Source organism: Lissotriton helveticus, chromosome 3_2, assembly GCF_964261635.1.
Source record: "Lissotriton helveticus chromosome 3_2, aLisHel1.1, whole genome shotgun sequence".
Lineage (NCBI taxonomy): Eukaryota > Metazoa > Chordata > Amphibia > Caudata > Salamandridae > Lissotriton > Lissotriton helveticus.
Genome location: NC_136062.1, coordinates 252009507 through 252029511, shown reverse-complemented (window position 1 = coordinate 252029511; position 20005 = coordinate 252009507). Strand labels below are relative to the sequence as shown.

The 20005-nt window shown below is 46.8% G+C and overlaps 1 protein-coding gene across 4 annotated transcripts in view; it reads left to right on the top strand.

Moving 5' to 3' along the window:
• ARID3B (AT-rich interaction domain 3B) overlaps positions 1 to 20005 on the top strand; it is a 465486-nt gene that overhangs the window by 334033 nt on the left and 111448 nt on the right. For all 4 annotated transcript variants that reach the window (XM_078685148.1, XM_078685146.1, XM_078685150.1 and 1 more), the window contains exons 5-6: positions 5803 to 5986; positions 6165 to 6415. In XM_078685148.1, coding sequence (XP_078541274.1) covers positions 5803 to 5986; positions 6165 to 6415 — 435 coding nt within the window. The remainder of the gene's footprint in view (positions 1 to 5802; positions 5987 to 6164; positions 6416 to 20005) is intronic.

Here is a 20005-nt window from a genome sequence, read left to right as displayed (position 1 = left end):
TCTAAGGCCACTAGCGCACCCTCAGAGTCTGCCTCCTTGAGCATATGCACAACGTGTTAATCGTCGGATATTCATCATGGTACTTTGTGCAGGTATATCCCAAATTAATCATCATGCACCAAAACCCCCATTACGGTCTTTGCTCTGTTGGCTAATACGTTCGCTAACCCTTTGACACCTGTGTTTATCATGGACAATGGGCAATAGGATAGCAGTAATAATGGGTCACTGTCAGGCTTGGGCAGCATGATTATGACCGCCTCCCTCATAGACTACGAGAATTGGCCTACCCTACATGTCTCCTGGATCACCTCCAGCAAGCGCACTGAGGGTCAGCAAAAGTTCATTAGAGCCCATCCGCCCCTGGGACCTTATCGCATCGGAGGTCACGTATCACTGCTCGTAGTTCCTTAACTGAAATATCTCCCTCTAACACAGTCTAGCCATCGTCTGGCAGTTCAGCAGCCTCTGCCCTGCCAGAAATCCTTCAATACGTAGGTCCTGGCCCTGTCTCAGGCTTTTATAGGTCTCAGGTAATATTTTATCGCCCGCTGCATGGAGATCATCATGCCATTTTCTCCAGTAAGCGCCTAGAACATGGGTGCGGGGGTCTCTTTTGAGAAACCATGTTAGAAAGGCGACCCTGGGGGGGCAGAAGAGGTCTGACTGACCACCCCTAGGTCCACCTCTCCTTCGAGAAGTAGCTGAGCGTCACGGAGGGGCCTCCTGAATGAGGGCCCTCTCCGAGGATCGTACAGCCGAGTAATCACAACACTACAAACGGACACCACGCAAGAGATCAAGTTCTTAAGCTTTTATAAGTAATGAAGGTTGCTGGTTCTTGGCAGTATATACAGATGGATCGAAGGATCCGTAAAGTCTCGGAAAGGGGGGTAGGTAGCGGGACAGTCTAGTTCTGGGCGGAGGAAGGGATACCCTACGCACAGCTCTCAATCCTCGAGCTGGGGGGTTCCGAGAGGTTCGAGCCGCGGCAGCGCCAGCAGGCTTTCAGATGGTTCAGCTAGGTAGGCCGCGGCAGCGCCAGCAGGCTCTCAGATGGTTCAGCAAGGTAGGCCGCGGCAGCGCCAGCAGGCTCTCGGATGGTTCGGCAAGGTAGGCCGCGGCAGCGCCAGCAGGCTTTCAGATGGTTCAGCAAGGTAGGCCGCGGCAGCAGGCTCTCGGATGGTTCGGCAAGGTAGGCCGCGGCAGCGCCAGCAGGCTCTCCGATGGTTCAGCAAGGTAGGCCGCGGCAGCGCCAGCAGGCTCTCGGATGGTTCGGCAAGGTAGGCCGCGGCAGCACCAGCAGGCTCTCAGATGGTTCAGGTTACCGGAGATGAGTTCGTCTGGTGTCGGCCGTGACAGCGTCAGCAGGGCTTCCAGTCCAGGATACAACTGACGTCCTAATCCAGGGCTGGCACAGATATAGGACTGGAGTCCTTTGATGTCCGGACCCTCGCGCCTGGGGGTCAGAAGGGCCGGGATGATGGTGTCCAGACACCCGGCAGGGGGGTGGAGCCAGGGCCCAGGGAGGCCGGAGGGCGATCGAAACCAGGCGTCTGGGGACGGCTGGAGGGCCATCGAAACACCCCTTTCTCCGGGATCTGTCGAGTGGCCACTCGACCACCTGGTTGGATCTTGGTGCCTCGATGTCTGGGCTTCGCTGGGGCCTGGGCCGGAGCAGAGGCCACGTGGTCGTGACGGGGTGGGCTCAAGATGGAGTCGGGCGCGGCCTCATGCTTATGTCGTGAGGGGCCCACGATGGAGCCAGGTCGGTAGTGGGGGTCCGGGATGGTGGCCGGACCAGCAATGTTGGGGCGTGCAGTGTCGGGCAAAAGGGCTGCCCGATGCTGGGTGGAGGGCCGATGTCGTCCTGGGCTCGCCATGCGGGAGCGGTAGGACCACGCCATGAGGCCGGGTCCAACAAACCATACAAGAAGTCTCTGGTTTATCCCCATCCTTATGCAACCGCTGCTGGAAATCCCTCAGTGTGAATTTTTCTAACACTGCCTATGTGTCCCCTATGCTATTTTCTAGTACCAGTTTGTCTTTGGCTGTGTGTCTTTCCTCCCCTTTCCATTTCTGAAAGCAAGCCAGTTCCGTTGCCTGGTCCTGTAGCTTACTCTGTAGTTTGGATTTTATCCCTTAAACTTTGCTAAGGCACGACCCCTGAGCACCAGTTTAAGGGCACCCCATTCAACTGCCAGAGATGTTGCTGCATCTTGCAGGGCCAAGCATGGCAGACACCACGTGGGAACAGCAGGGGTGTGCCCACATCACGTTTATGCTGCCAATATAGGGGCATGATCCTATAAGGATCTATTCAGGTATTCACTAGAGGCAACTGATTCCCCCACCCTAGTTCCTCGGATACAAGGAGCCTGTCCAGCCTGCTATATGTCCTGTGTACACCAGAATGATAATGTGTATTCCTTCTGCCCTGGATTAAGTGCTATCCAGACATCTATGCAGTCCAGGTTAGTCATCACGTCTTGGTACCAATATACAAATAACTTTGTGTATTTGAGAAGCTTTAGGAGTCGATTCATTCCAAATTATATTATAACATTATATTATAACATTTATCAATAATAGGATATACATTTGTAGAATTTATCTTTGCAAGACTTGAGGCAACATTTTATGTAGGCAGATAGAGTTAATCTAAAAGGAAGTTGGACATAGAAAATGTATTTTCAGTCGCATTTTTAATTGATTTTTTGGGCGACTCAAGGCATTTCCTTATTTTTCCATGCAGTGCAACAGTTTTATTCATAATCTTCTAAAATGTTTAACAGAAGAGGAGTTAAACACTGGTAAGGAGGAGGATATCTTTATCAAAAGGAGGGAGAGAGATCAATAGATCAACGGACACTAGTTACCACTAGGGGAGTGGAAGGTCCAGTTACAGCATGTGTCCGCGGGTGGTCTGCACTAACAAAGTGGGGGGCTGAACTGTTCCTGCACCAGAGGGGGAAAGAAGGAGAAGGGGAATACTAGGAAGGACTATGCACACACTGGCGTGACCAGAGGTGTAAATGTAACACCTGTGGGCATCCCTTTTGTTGGATGTATTTGCCTCACACACCCCGAAGGATGTCATGCTTCATCATCGGCGGTTGCTCCTCGTCGGGGGGGCGGTGCAATCCCCGACGGGCACACATCAAAGAGGGGCACTTTGGCGGAGATCTTTTGTATCCAACTGCCCTATGGTGAAGTGTGGGTGTGTGGGCGGGGAGGCAACTGAGCCTGGGGTGAAGGTTAAAATGCAGTAAGAGGTACCGGAAACAATTTTATTCTGGTGGTCCCCCTATTGCAGTTAAAATCGTGAAAGTAAGCTCCATGGGAAGTCCTATGCCTAAGGGCGCGAGGAGTCACCTACCCATCTCCGCCGAGCGCGGACACGGGCAGAGTAAGCCAAGTCTGAAGGCTTCCCCCGATGTACTGACCCGCCGATCACTCATGTGGTATTTAGCCCTTAACCCTTAGGCATAGGACTTCCCATGGAGGTAAACTGTATACCCATACCACACCATACACATGACACTGGCATGTTATTGAGATAATTTTCTTCTTTATTTTATTTTTCACTTTTTAAGGTCCTGATGAATCGCAGGATAGTAATCCGTTTGCGAGAAACATGTTGACCACTTGTTTTTTTCAGAGCTCCACATAGGTCACTCTACCTAACGAGGTGACACTGAGTGAGCTTACTTTCACGATTTTAACTGCAATAGGGGGACCACCAGAATAAAATTGTTTCCGGTACCTCTTACTGCATTTTAACCTTCACCCCAGGCTCAGTTGCCTCCCCGCCCACACACCCACACTTCACCATAGGGCAGTTGGATACAAAAGATCTCCGCCAAAGTGCCCCTCTTTGAGGTGTGCCCGTCGGGGATTGCACCGCCCCCCCGACGAGGAGCAACCGCCGATGATGAAGCATGACATCCTTCGGGGTGTGTGAGGCAAATACATCCAACAAAAGGGATGCCCACAGGTGTTACATTTACACCTCTGGTCACGCCAGTGTGTGCATAGTCCTTCCTAGTATTCCCCTTCTCCTTCTTTCCCCCTCTGGTGCAGGAACAGTTCAGCCCCCCACTTTGTTAGTGAAGGAGGAGGATATAACAGATATGCTTTTTCTAGTGAGGAAACTGATTATTTTTAAGTATAGGTGATTTGTTAGCATTAGCCAGTTAGACATGTAAACTATTTAAGAGAAACGACATTTTTCCCCCAAAATTGATCCACAGGTAAATAGAGTAGGATTATTAGAAAGCAAGCAACTTTGCTGTTTGATAAATGCATAGTGATGTAATCTAAAGTACGAAAAACGAGTACCACCATCTGGTTTAAGAAATCTAAATTAAGTTAAGGCAAAAATGTATTTAAAATCCAATGAAAATTAGAGCAAATGCATTTGTGAATCTTAAAAATGCTGTAGGTATTTTGAAAGCGAGCATTGATAAAACAAATAAAATATTAGGGACTATTATCATTTTAATTGTATTTAGTTTGCCTCACCAAGTTAATACCTAGGCGAGGTGTGGGGCATGAATCTAAAAGTGATTTATATTCTTTAATGAGGTAATAGTGTGGTCAAATAATGTATTAATATTAGTGCCCATAAATATTTTTTTTTTCGCTAATTGATAACACTTCAGTCCTAGTGCAATTGAATTTATGTCCTGAAATGCAGAAATATAAAGTGACTTTCTCTTGCTTCTGTACATAGATGGGAGTGTAAGGTCAGCCATTGATATAGAGGTTTATTAAATGTCTAAAGTGGGCAAGAACAAAAAGGACGTGTGGAATGTCCGCCTCCAGAGCACCTGCTTTCTGAAGGAAAGCAAAGCCCCCAGAACCTTAATGCTGCACTAGTGACTCATTTCATTTTTATTTCTTTTTGCAAGGGTGCGTATAAGAGGGGCTCAGCTTTGCATTGACATATTTCAAGAAGTCCTTATGCCTACCACAAGATCGATTCTCTAGACAAGACATCTTTATCTGGTGTTCAAGATGAGCTCTTATAGTCAAACCGCTCAAAATATGACTTGGTTCTGTGCAGTTTCAAATTCCCACTTCTACCTTATTCCAATTAGACTATACTTTGAAGAACTGGGTGCAAAACAACCATTCCCTTGCCTTCATATGGTGCACTAGATTCCTAGTGTCATTTTGTTGCTACTCTGTTATTTGCTTTACGTTCAGTTTTATTTCATCTGGTGTTTGATGTAATTTGTTTTACCAAGAAACAGTAATGCTTGCAAGTGGTTAAAGGGTTGGATTATTGCATGAAAAAGTGAGGTGAGGAAAGATAAGCTTCTTGCATGCACACTACCCTTAACAGTGATATGGTTCCCTCTTACATACATGAAGATGCCTTAACTAGTTATTTATGTTACGTATTCTATGAACCCACCCATAATGGACACTTATTCAACTTTTCTTCTTTTTCATGTCTCACCTTGTCTCTTTTTTTTAACTCCATCGTATTGTATTTCACCTTGCTTTATTCATGCTCATCTCCTTATAACTCACCTTCTCGTCACTTTTCAATCCCCTCTAACTCGTCTCCTCACCCGAAACATACCTTTCCTCCAAACTTTTTTTTCTACTGGTTTGTATGTCTTCACCTTGTTTTGACCTCATGTTATGTATGCTCCTTCGCAAACTGTATCCCCTGCTTGTGTTCTTGTGACTCTTTATCTGGCGCCATCTTTTCTCCCTTCGCAGTGCTCACTTCATTGTTATTACCTCTCTTTTGGTCTTTCTTTAAACCTCATGCCCTTTTCACTACAGGCACCCCTATCAGCCGCATTCCAATAATGGCTAAGCAGCTCTTAGACTTGTACATGCTCTACAAGCTGGTGACTGAAAAAGGTGGCCTGGTTGAGGTTATCAACAAGAAAATTTGGAGGGAAATCACAAAAGGCCTGAACTTACCAACTTCCATAACCAGTGCAGCATTCACTCTCCGGACACAGTAAGTATCAACCTCTACTTAGATTTTTCAGGACTAAAGATTGATGTTTGCACAGATCCAATAAGAAGTTGCATGTCCCAACTTCATTGTCATAGTTTTAACCTTCCTGATCGATACATAATGGTTTTGTCACTTCTTATGTATATAGTAATTAAGCTTTCTATCTTACAATCTCTAGGTACATGAAATATTTGTACCATTATGAATGTGAGAAGAAGTCTCTCAGCTCTCCGGCTGAACTCCAAGCTGCCATTGATGGCAACCGCCGGGAAGGGAGACGACCCAGCTACACTTCTGCCTTGTTCAGCTACTCCCCATCAACGAGTGGACCCTCCTCCATCCTCTCACCTCCAAGGATTCACCTGCCTGTCATGGGAGCTCAGTCAGTCAGCGCTACACATGCTTCTTCAGGTGCTACCCCCAAGAAAGGTAATGTCGAAGTGCAACTGATTAAGTAAACATTTGATAGCGGAGGGCAGAGGTGTAGCGTCGTGGTAGGAAATGTAATGCTGTGTTTACTGGGTATGTTAGTGGCTCCAGCTTTTCAAACTGTCTGTTTTGAGTTTTCCACACGTACTAAATTCACAGGTGTACCTCCGAAATGAATACTGGGACGCCCTCAACAAAAGGTGAAAGCATGGTCTAGAACTGGTGAGGTTCTGTAGTCCTCCTAAACCATTTGCCTCTGTTAATAAAATCCCAGTCATTTTGTCTTCGGAAGCATGTCAGCAGGCATGGGCGTACTTGATGCTGTGCCCACTACTGGATTTCCACAAGTATGTCCTATGGCATGAGCAGAACTTGAAAGTCCTAAAAGACCTGTACCTTCCATTATGCCACCATGTCTGAGAGGCAAAAAGATTTCAGATCCTTAGTTGAATTCTTTACTGCCCTTTCTTGGTGGATTCGCTAATGCGTTCACTAATAATGTTGCAATCTTCTGTATCGTACACTGAAAGAGTACATTTCTGTACTTCAGATCCTCGTAGCCAGTTTGTGCACAGAAAACCAATACTTTGTTCCATGTTTTGAACAGTGAGACAAGATGTTAGGGTTGTATAACTATCAGCATTAAATGGAACCAAGTTTACACAATGAGGATATAAATAGAACACATGAGATTTTGACTTTCGTTTATTGAGTCAGTTGTATATTTATTCATCTACTTCTGTTTAAAATGCCACACTGGGCATCTGACATCAGCAAAAAGTCTCTAATGTGGACTTTCATCGTCTTTTGCATAAAGTAAAATTTAGGACCCAAGTCCACTATTGCCTAACTTGTGAGTTGATGAACTGTGCCTCTCCCAAGTCTCTGGTGAGGATATGAAGGGGGAGGGAAGTAAATTATCAGTAAATACTTAAGTAGTGGGTCTGAAATTAGACTTGCCATGCAGAATGACTATAAAAAAAATACGACTGGCCTCTGTTTTGGGTAAGCATTTTAGTTGCTCAGTCTGCATTCTCCGTTTACTCAATATATAAAGGTATCTAGAATTGTTCGAAAGCAAACATGATCCCGGAAATAGAAACAGGTGAGTAGTAATTCTGACTATGAACTGAACCGGAAGAAACTCCGGTAATGACTACCAGGTATAATGTAGTAGCATGGAAGATGCCCTCATCCAGTTGCTGGAACAAACTGTTCTAAGGTTAGTTCTTCAATGCTTCTTCAGCATTGGCAAGGATTCAATCTTTGCTAAAACAGTATCGATTCTGAGGTCTCAGACCGATAGTAAGTCTCTCTCTGTGTTTGCAGAGAAAGCTGTTCAAAGGCTAACTCAACAAGTTTTGGCAAAGTCAATAGGTCTAGCCTATGTGAGTGCTATTGAGTACGTCAGTATTTTTAGGAGTCAACTAATGAGTGACAATGAAACCAACAAATGGTAAGCAGTAGGTAGGCTCCAAGCCCCTTACTGTACCCAATACTCCTCACAGTTACGGGTCATGAGCTGTCGGCAAGTGAGAAATTATCATGAGCTATTTATTGCTGTCTGATACTGGTCTTATGGTCACTGCTGATAGTAACAAAGCATGATCACCAAGAAATTGTAATTCGGGATCTCCTTTGAAGGTAATCCAAACAGTCCAGCTGTCCCTGGAATAGAGGTAAACGTGGAGAAAGAGATGCATTCTGGAGATGTACGTAAAATATTGGAAATTAATTTTTACAGTTTTGTACAGTGAGAGGACCAAGAGGCATTCGAGTGCTTTGAGCACCACTTACATTAGATAAGGTCAAATTCTTTATTTTTGATAAAATAGCACATGAAGTTCAGTGCCGGCTGCAGAAATCTGCATTGAATCGGACTGTCGCAATTATGGTAGTTACTTGTGCATGAAACCCGACTTAACCAAACCTGGGAAGATAAGTGTGCTGTTTTTCTTTATTTCTTTGTTTATTTTTTTAAACAATGTGGGCCTCCGGTATGGGCACTTGTGAGTCCGTATTTAAGTTGAGAAGCAAAACAACATATTCTCCAATAGAAAGTACTCCTTGCAGATTGTATATCAACATGGGCCCGCGTGACAGCAAATGACGCATGTTCACTCACAGCAGGAATGATTCATGCATTCATCTTTCTCTTTCGATTGAATTATGTAATATCAACGAAACGCCACCAGCTGACATTTCTGTGCACCACACAAGTTTAGTATTGTAACTCTCTGAACTTCCTCATGTCACAAGCCCCTTCCTTAAACACAGCAGCCTCCAGCGTCCCGGAAGTCCTTGGGTGGGTGTTGGGGGCTCCTTCTCACTGCATCCCACTTTAGAGCTCTCTTCAATAATGCCAGGGCTCATGGTCTGACTAAAACGGGCTCAAGGGTCTTATTAGTGACTTTCGGTTTGAAGAACACCCTTTTAACAATACAGTTGTGGTCTGTGTGTGTGTGTGTGTGTGTGTGTGTGTGTGTGAGAGAGAGAGAGAGAGGGGGGGGTGTAGGAAAGTGGGTTTCTGTTGCAGTAACCACCCCACTTTTTGCCTGACACTTGATGCTCTTTGACTTGATGTGTCCTTGGTCTCTGCCAGTCCGGTTCATAGGTCCTGTGTTCTTTCTCAACACTGTACCTTTGTACCCACATTTGACACTTTTCTGGTCACAGGTAAGCCCCTTGTAAAAAGTACCATGGGTACCAAGGGCACTGTGAACAGGGAAGCCCTCAAAGGGCTGACGCACCTATTATGCCACATTTGGAAACCCTGAACCTTAACACCCGCACACTGCCATTGCAGGCTGCGTGTTTTGGTGCAGAGAAAGGTGAAGTCGACATGCCACACATCCCTGTGTGCCATACCTGCAACCCACTGCCAGGTGCTTTGGTAAGTCACCCCACTAGCAGGGTACCCTAACCCACAGGTGATGGTACAGGTACATGGGCACTGTGCCCCTACAGTGTCTAAGTCCGTTCTTAGACATTGTAAGTGCAGTAAAGCCATGAAAAGTATATGGTCTGGGAGTTGGTCAATATGAACTACACAGCTCCTTAATGGCTTTACGGAAAACTGGGTAGTTTGGTAGCAAACCTCTCGGCACATTAAACCCACACTGATGCCAGTGTGGGATTTAATGTAAAATGCACTTAGAGGGCATCTTAGAGATGCCCCCTGAAAACGACCATCCTAGGTGTGGTTCCTGAATAGCTGCCTGTAATTTGCCACCACCAGACAGGTTTCTGGACCCCTGGGTAGAGGACCTCCGCTCTTCGGGGCCAGAAACAAAGCCCATCCTGGGCAGATGTCATGCCTCCTCCCTCCAGAATGAGCTGGATCTATGAAGGGGAAGCCTTTGTAAGCTGCCCCCAGCAACTGGCTCCCACCAGTTCTGACCTCCAACCTTGGGCAGGAGAATCGGTGGGAAAACCAAGTTAGGAGGCGAGGTGTGCCCAGCTTTGTCAACCCCACCACTCAGGTTGGAGAGGCGAGGTAAAGCACACCTCTCAGTCCCTACCATCGTGAAGATGAGGGGACCCAGCCAATTTGAGAGAGACTCGTGCCCCCTAAAACTGGAGGGTGGCTTAGGAAGGGGTGTGCTCACCCCAAAGAAGGAACCCATTGGTATTTAGGGGCAACCAACTTCTCCACCTGTCTCAAGGCTTTAGCCGGTTGGATGAATAATAATTGCCTTCGCCTTAACGGGAATAAGACAGAATGATTGGTGATTGGGAGGGCACCTTCTTTCTGGTCATCGACTTGGTGGCCTTCTGAGCTTGGGCCTACACCTACCCCATCAGGGTTGGTGAAGAACTTAGGTGTTCTTCTGGACACTAATCTCACTTTTGGACTGCACATTGACAGGCTGTCAGACAAATGTTATGGTACTCTGAAAACCATACGCAAAGTTCTTGATCTGCTCCCCATCAAAACAAGGAAAACGCTGATACATGCCCTTGTTACTCCCCATCTAGACTATGGGAATTCCTTGCTCATTGGTCTGAATAAGAAAGGGATACATCAACTTCAATGTGTCCAAAATGCGGCGGCCCGACTTGTCCTAAACCTGCCCAGAAGGTCATCAGGGAAGCAGGCCTTGTCGACTCTTCACTGGCTTCCCATACGGGAACATATTTTGTTTAAAGCGATGTGCATCACCCACCGCATGGCACAAGGAAAAGGCCCTATCTAACTTCAAAAGCTGTTGACTATTCACCACCCTAAACGCAACTTGAGATCACATGGAAGCATGCAGTTCCAGGTTCCCCGCATCTATGAAGCGCGAATGGGAGGTCGCTCTTTTAGATACTTAGCCTGCAAACGATGGAATGAACTCCCTATTGAACTCCGAATGGAGCAGTCGGAAGCAAGGTTCCGCGTAAACTCAAAACGCACTTTTTCCCGAAGGATTAGTCTCTGGAGCGGTGTTTTTCCGCCTCCTTATGTTGCCGATTTTCTTTGAAGTTCTGCCCCTCTGGTGGACTGCATCCATGGCACGGGGACACACTGATATAGTGTAACCAGGCGCTTTACAAATGATTTTATTATTATTATTATTTAACCCTGTACCTTGCCTCCTGAGATTCCTGCAACCTACGAAGGACGGAAGAAGTCGCACAGCAGAGGAGAATGTAGAGAAGAACTGATTTAGGCTCTGCCCTACTGTCCTGTATGCAGTTTCAGAGATCCAGCGCCAAAAGTCGACTTTTCCTGCAGGCGGCAACCCCCAGAACCCCTAGGGGGACTGACTGCCTTCAACAAAGACCTGCGAATAGCAGCTCCGGCTCAAAGAAACTCCAAAGAAAGACTCTGAGCTTGCTAAGGACGGAGAAACCCGACATCTGGAACCACTACTGCACCCGTCACCTATGGCCAGGGTCCAAGTGGTGCACCGATCCCAGTGAGGCCACCCTAGTTCTCCAGAATCAGAGTCCACCATGGGTTGACCCCTCTAGGACTTCCCAATGGCGCCTACAGCCCTTGCACAGGGATCACCCCAACTGGGAGAGGCCCAGTAAACTGAAATCTGACCTCAATAGGCACTCATGCATCTGGAGCAGAGAACCAGAGGTCCACTTGCGTCCCAGAGCACTCCAGCATACCTGCCCAGCTGCTGGTTCCTCCCAGAAGACTTCCTGGACCGAGCCTGCAGCCAAACTCCCAAACCGTCAACCTTCATAGGATTGCATTGGGCTCCCAAGCTCGCCTAAGCACCCAGCACCCAGCCGCCCCTGCACCGCTGGTGGTGTGGACGTGGTGCCAGCCTGGGACCCTCTTTGCCCTAACCTTAAACCTAGGAGGTTGGCTCCCAAGACAGAGTGGTCTGCCTGTGAGCAGCCCCCAACCGAAGTGCCCCCTAGCCCAATTAACGAACATTGGACTACTGCACCCGGCCGCCCTAGTGAGCGCTAAAGGTGCAACTAGAGTGCCTTCTTGTACCTTGGGGAGCCCTGGTTCTAACACCCAAAAACTATTCTTGCAGGTCGTTTATTCACATGCAAACCGACAACCTTTTTTCTCTATAGGAACCAATGATGTGATGTTTTGTTCTTAAAAATGTTGTTGTCTAGCTGAACTTTTGTATCGAAAACAAATTAACTTTGCCTTAATCCCAAAATTGGAGTCCTCACCTGCCAGTGGTAGACTCTAGTGTGTGATATCTTGGCATATCGTCTCCAACACTCAAAGTAACTGAAATATAATCAAAAGTAATTTTTATGTATTTTAAACTGTTTAGAAAGCAAATACAAACGGTTGTGATTACAATTTCTTCCACAACAGCATTTCCTTGTAAAGTTTTGCATTTGAAAGAATATTCTACTTGCCGGTACCTAGTCCTGCTTGGTTCTAGAAATAAAACATAAGTATACCTTTTTTATAATTACTTAATTGGTCTGGATTCTGTCTGAGTGTGTGCAATCAATCCGCGATTGAGTGAATACAATAAATGCTTAACACACCCTCCTGATAAGCCTAACTGCTAGACTACACCACCACAAAGTGAGCTGCTGGTGATTATCTAATTTAGTCTCTGCTATACCTCTGGGGATTCCCTGGACTTTGTGCACACTGTACATTACTTTGGTATAGTATATTCAGAGATAGATTCCTACAGAGAGGAGGAGGAAAGAATGAGCGAAGAGCGACATGGAGAGGAGAGGACAAATCTGAGTGACAGACTACACACAATGGTTCACCCTTCATGCTCTAAGCAAGAGTCCGATTTGCTGCAATAAAACCAGTACATAAAATCAAAATAACCGGGGTGAATTCTCATGAAAATCCAGGCTGCACCAGCAGTCACCTGGCATGGGCCGGATTCACTTGAACAGGTTCAAGCTCCTTGCTGCACTAAGTGTGATCCTGAGCAAGTATCTGCGTTGATCTGTGATATGTTAGATCAGTCAGTTCACCGAAGCAGTGACACGTGTCTTCTACTATTTGAGTCCCCGTTGAGATAGCAGCTGAGACTAGAGCTTTAAAGTCAGTATCCAGAGTTTCAAAGCACTAGATCTCATCAGGCCTGGACCCTTACCTGAAACCTTGACCGCCAGCTTCTATGTAGACTGAGTGCCATGGTCTATAGAATGTGTGTGTGTAAGATCTTTGTACCTGAGAGAAGCTCCATCCTGAAGGCCACGCTGCACAGTCTGTTTGGGTGGATACCTGAGGAAGGGTTATGACGAGTGAGACCTGGGCCAGGAAGGTTTGTAAATCCTGATACCTACCTAGTGCCCAGTTACTTCAAAGCAAGCACACCAGAACTATAACACCTTGAGTGCACCAAGACGGCGCATTGATGGGACGGTGTAGCAAACTTTGCTCTAATCACGTAAAATGGCTGTTGAGTTTGGTTCTATGTTTTTATCTGATGTACACCATGCCGTCCTATCGTACGGAATGAGGTACTGAAATCAACTTGCGCCATCTGCACATTGCCCCTCTGAGAACAAGCCACTAACATGGAAGGCAGACCACGTTTAGTGCCCCCTGTAACCCTCTGAGAACAAACCACTAACATGGAAAACAGACCTTGTAGCACCCCCTTGAGAACAAGCCACTAACATGGAAAACAGACCACTCTTAGCACCCCCTGTAACCCCCTGAGGACAAGCCACTATCATGGAAAACAGACCACTCTTAGCACCCCCTGTGACCTCCTGAGGACAAGCCCCTCTCATGGAAAACAGACCACTCTAAGCGCCCCTGAGGACAAGCCACTAACATGGAAAACAGACCACTCTTAGCGCCCCCTGAGAACAAGCCACTAACATGGAAAACAGACCACTCTTAGCACCCCCTGTAACCCCCTGAGGACAAGCCACTATCATGGAAAACAGACCCCTTTTAGCGCCCCCTCAGGACAGGCCACTATCATGGAAAACCGACCACTTTATCCGCCCCCTGTGACACTGGCTCAGAGCTCACAGGGAGCCGGAAGCTGCAGTGAAAGGGAGATGGAAGCCGTTCAGCAAGAGGACTATGTAGATACGTTACATTTGTGAAGGTACAGATAAATGATTAAGATCGTTTTTAATTGCAAAACAAAAATCCTCAAAAGCTACTCCCCGCAAAATTAAAGTAAGTCTAAACGTTTTTTTGTTAAAAGAAATCTAGTACTGGACAAAAAACGAAATGTCGTATGTACATGATCTTTCTAAACAGTGTTAACTGTTTTCATTACAGTTTCAACGCACTTCTGGTAGCAGTAAACGCAACCAGCGTTATTCTATCATGGATTCATTAATCACATTCACCAAGTCGATGCACAGATATTTTTAGTGGGTGCTGGAATGATGGGAGGAAGGGCAAAACCAGATGGTGATGATCATTGGATGCCTGCAGTCCTGTTCATTACAAACAGTAACAATTATTGGACGACAGGAAGAGCTATTAAAGTCAACAAGGAGAGCGAATAATATGCAATCTGCAAAATAACATTTAAAAAATAAATCAGCATAAACTTGTAAGTCAAGTACCTCAAACGTCAAAAACCTGAAGTGGCGTGTAAAGGGGCATACTGGCCTCTTTGGATATCCGTAAGTTTGCTTGACAGGGCGGGGTGTGTAAAAGTCCAGCAGGCATTGGAAAGTCAGTCCCAGAGATGGGGCTTACATTTTATTAACTCTGCGTCAGTCATATTGTCATTAACGGGCATTACCGGACCAGCAGGCTTGCTTGCGGCTGTCCTACCAGCTTTTGATAACCACAGTCCTGGCCATGTGATTGACTATGCCCCAGTCTTAGTAGTAGAGCCACTGGTCTGTACATGTGACTGACTTTGCTCCAGCCCTGCCAGCAATACGGTGCGAGGCCAGCTGACTTTTCTCGTCTTAAAGTCCACCATTGTTATTGTGTTGGTATGTTGAATATGACTAAGGCTGGCCACTTTGTGAATGCTGCATACCCGAATATAAATTCTGAAATTAACCATTCCTAATCAGATTCTTTTGACAAAACCTGCATTACGTGCGTCTTAAAATAAAGCAGTTGTTAGTGCTTTAATGCAAGTGTTATAAAAAATCTAGTTGCTTTCAGTCACTAATTTAGGTCCGAACAATGTCCTTCAAAATAGCACATGATGATGAGAATGTTATGCATTTAACACAGCGCCTGGTATCCCGCATCTGTGAGCTTTACAGAAATACAGATTATGGGTGTCACTGTCACAATATACTCCTTTTATAGACTTTGAAATGATTAGCATTTTAACTGTTGTAAAATACTCCGATGTTTGCAGCAAGATCTTATCCCGCTCACCGGAAACAGCACCTTAAAAGTAGGCACTAAGTCACGGCACTGTGAATATTTCTGCTAACTGTTCCTTTTACTAAACAGTGTGGTTTCTGTTTCTAGTGCGAGTTTGTCGCTGTTCTTCAAAAACATATAATGCTGTGAGCTCCTCTTTGTAATCGACAAACTCTTTAAGGAAAGTAGGTGGTCCATGGCCCGAGGCATCTTGAAGAAATATCTAACTTTAGCAAGTCTCATTGTAAATTGCAAGTACAAAGATCGCCACACTTTATTTTAAGTCTGCTTGCATATTAAAACAACGAACATGAACGGTAGCTTGAGCAGTGAGCAAAAGCACATTTAGTGGGTGAGGAGTCAATGTATATAAACAACCCGTGCATACAACTGTGTGCATAAACAAGTTAAAAGCATCACAGTCTCACTTGATCTAGCTATTTTTCAGTTATATAGCACCAAGGAACCTTTTTTCTTTTTATTAGAGTTGATCTTGGAGTTGACAGAAATAACAGTTTAAGATTTTCAGATGAAATGGGTGCTACTGACTGAAAGTAAGTGAAGTCAACGCCCCTCTGAAATTAAAGGGGCACGAGCAGACGAAAGAAATAAGCAACAGCGCGGGAGGAGGGAGGATGGGGGCAACAAGCAATGGAGCGGGATGAGCAGTGGGGATGTAGAAAAAATTAGGTACCTCAAACCAATTACCACCAGCAGAAGGGCACACAAATGTATCAAGTAAGTAGTTGTCTAGGCTCTCTATCAAAGGGACAAAACAAAGAAGAAAGGACCTTTTTGAGTGTTTTATTAAGATACAACGGGTCACCGGCAAGCAAAAGTACTCCTACGCTGCCTGCAGGCTCGATCTAAACAAGCATTTACAATGCAATAGGTCTCGCCGCATTAAAGTTTGAGCTATTGGCATTGTATATTACAATGTGTTGCATTAATTTGTTATCAAACTCTGAATTGTTTTATAAAGATGATTTGCAAACTGTCAAATGTTGCTGAATAGTAAGCAACATTGTGAATAATATTGTTTGCTAGTCATCCTTGGGTACCAGAGTACTTCACTTGAGGCAGAGGTATTATCTTTAGACTACAGGTGCCGGTTGAGCTAGAAACAGGGCCAGCCACTCACTACTCTGCACTCACTACTCTGCACTCACTACTCTGCACTCACTACGCTGCACTCACTACTCTGCACTCACTACTCTGCACTCACTACTCTGCACTCACTACTCTGCACTCACTACTCTGCACTCACTACTCTGCACTCACTACTCTGCACTCACTACTCTGCACTCACTACTCTGCACTCACTACTCTGCACTCACTACTCTGCACTCACTACTCTGCACTCACTACTCTGCACTCACTACTCTGCACTCACTACTCTGCACTCACTACTCTGCACTCACTACTCTGCACTCACTACTCTGCACTCACTACTCTGCACTCACTACTCTGCACTCACTACTCTGCACTCACTACTCTGCACTCACTACTCTGCACTCACTACTCTGCACTCACTACTCTGCACTCACTACTCTGCACTCACTACTCTGCACCCACTACTCTGCACCCACTACTCTGCACCCACTACTTTGCACTCACTACTTTGCACTCACTTCTTTGCACTCACTTCTTTGCACTCACTACTTTGCACTCACTACTTTGCACTCACTACTTTGCACTCACTACTTTGCACTCACTACTTTGCACTCACTACTTTGCACTCACTACTTTGCACTCACTACGTTGCACTCACTACTTTGCACTCACTACGTTGCACTCACTACTCTGCACTCACTACTTTGCACTCACTACTCTGCACTCACTACTCTGCACTCACTACTCTGCACTCACTACTCTGCACTCACTACTCTGCACTCACTACTCTGCACTCACTACTCTGCACTCACTACTCTGCACTCACTACTCTGCACTCACTACTCTGCACTCACTACTCTGCACTCACTACTCTGCACTCACTACTCTGCACTCACTACTCTGCACTCACTACTCTGCACTCACTACTCTGCACTCACTACTCTGCACTCACTACTCTGCACTCACTACTCTGCACTCACTACTCTGCACTCACTACTCTGCACTCACTACTCTGCACTCACTACTCTGCACTCACTACTCTGCACTCACTACTCTGCACTCACTACTCTGCACTCACTACTCTGCACTCACTACTCTGCACTCACTACTCTGCACTCACTACTCTGCACTCACTACTCTGCACTCACTACTCTGCACTCACTACTCTGCACTCACTACTCTGCACTCACTACTCTGCACTCACTACTCTGCACTCACTACTCTGCACTCTGCACTCACTACTCTGCACTCTGCACTCACTACTCTGCACTCTGCACTCACTACTCTGCACTCTGCACTCACTACTCTGCACTCTGCACTCACTACTCTGCACTCTGCACTCACTACTCTGCACTCTGCACTCACTACTCTGCACTCTGCACTCACTACTCTGCACTCACTACTCTGCACTCACTACTCTGCACTCACTACTCTGCACTCACTACTCTGCACTCACTACTCTGCACTCTGCACTCACTACTCTGCACTCACTACTCTGCACTCACTACTCTGCACTCACTACTCTGCACTCTGCACTCACTACTCTGCACTCTGCACTCACTACTCTGCACTCCCTACTCTGCACTCCCTACTCTGCACTCCCTACTCTGCACTCCCTACTCTGCACTCCCTACTCTGCACTCCCTACTCTGCACTCCCTACTCTGCACTCCCTACTCTGCACTCCCTACTCTGCACTCCCTACTCTGCACTCCCTACTCTGCACTCCCTACTCTGCACTCCCTACTCTGCACTCCCTACTCTGCACTCCCTACTCTGCACTCCCTACTCTGCACTCCCTACTCTGCACTCCCTACTCGGCACTCCCTACTCGCTACTCGGCACTCACTACTCGCTACTCGGCACTCACTACTCGCTACTCGGCACTCACTACTCGCTACTCGGCACTCACTACTCGGCACTCACTACTCGGCACTCACTACTCGGCACTTACTACTCGGCACTTACTACTCGGCACTTACTACTCGGCACTTACTACTCGGCACTTACTACTTGGCACTTACTACTCGCTACTCTGCACTCGCTACTCTGCACTCGCTACTCTGCACTCGCTACTCTGCACTCGCTACTCTGCACTCGCTACTCTGCACTCGCTACTCTGCACTCGCTACTCTGCACTCGCTACTCTGCACTCGCTACTCTGCACTCGCTACTCTGCACTCGCTACTCTGCACTCGCTACTCTGCACTCGCTACTCTGCACTCGCTACTCTGCACTCGCTACTCTGCACTCGCTACTCTGCACTCACTACTCTGCACTCGCTACTCTGCACTCGCTACTCTGCACTCGCTACTCTGCACTCGCTACTCTGCACTCACTACTCTGCACTCACTACTCTGCACTCACTACTCTGCACTCTGCACTCGCTACTCTGCACTCACTACTCTGTGAACAGTCTACAAGAGGAAAGTAAATCGCGCACAGTAGTCCGTCTCTCTCTTAATACAGATAACAAGTTTTTTAAGACAATAAACAGCCAGGAGAATGTGTGCGACCCCAATATATGTGCTCTCATTTTAAGATAATGTAACGAAAAATGAAAAGAAAAAAAACGATCCAAATTCTCACAACTATCATGAGATTTCTGGAGACCCTGAGTTTCCTCTATATTTTAGTTTGTAAGAACACGGCGGTCTGCAGTTCAGCTGACCAACGTAGGCTGTAATCATCCTCAAAAATATTCTGCGATGTAAACGCTACGTTGCCTCCTAGACGGAGTGAGCTTTATCCATGATACATTTAGTATAAAAATAGAACTGACAAACACTCCAAACATGAATGTGGGTTTGTATTGTAATTGCGAGGCGAATAAGTGGCATTCAAGTCTGTGTGAACTAGTTGCTATTAACATTTTATTAATAATTAATCTATAAAACACAGCAGCAAAGAAGTTGCTTCGCTACAAAGTAGAGATTAATTTTTCAGCCCCACACTGGCCGCAAGCTATCACATTTTGAAAGGGACAGGTGGAAAAATAGAAAAATCTACGCACCCACCGGAAGTCAGGCAATGTCGCCTGTGACGGGGGCGGGGCCGCGTCGGGACCGGAAGAGGAGGCATGCGTATCGCGGCCTGGGGCTCCTGTGAGCGGTGGAGAGCCCAGGGACCGCCAGCAGGAGGTTAGGCGAGTGTTGCGGGGCTCCCTCGACCAAGAGGGAGCCCCGTGAAAGGAGCTGGCAAGAGCTGCAGCGGCGGAGTCCCCCGAGATTGGCCCGGTAAGTTAGAAAGGGCTGGGGGGGGGGGGGGCTTGGTAACCTTGTATGTGTGTCTGTGTGCGTTGGGGGGGGGGGCAGCACTCGTGTGTGCGTGTGTATGTGTGTGGGGGAGGCTGTATGTGCGTGCGTGCGTGCATGGGCGCTTGTGTGTGTCTGAGAGCATGCAGCGAGCGTTCGCGCGCGCTCGTTTGAAATCGCCTCCAAGGCGATGCGCGCGGCCAGGATTGTCTCCTGGAAAGGAGACACGGCCACAATAGGTTCTCGGCGGAGACGCGCTTCCGCGCGTTCAGCCGAGACCTAAAAAGGAGTGGGGCGGTGAGTGCAAGCAGTAAGGCACACAAGTAAGGCACACTTGGGCAAGCAATGATGAGAAGGGACTGACAAGGAGGGAAACAATAAAAAACAAGACTCCTCCGAAGCCCCACAGAGAGAGAGAACTGCAGATTTTGCTGCCCCAACAGGCCTACCCCGATTGCGGAGCCAAAGAAAA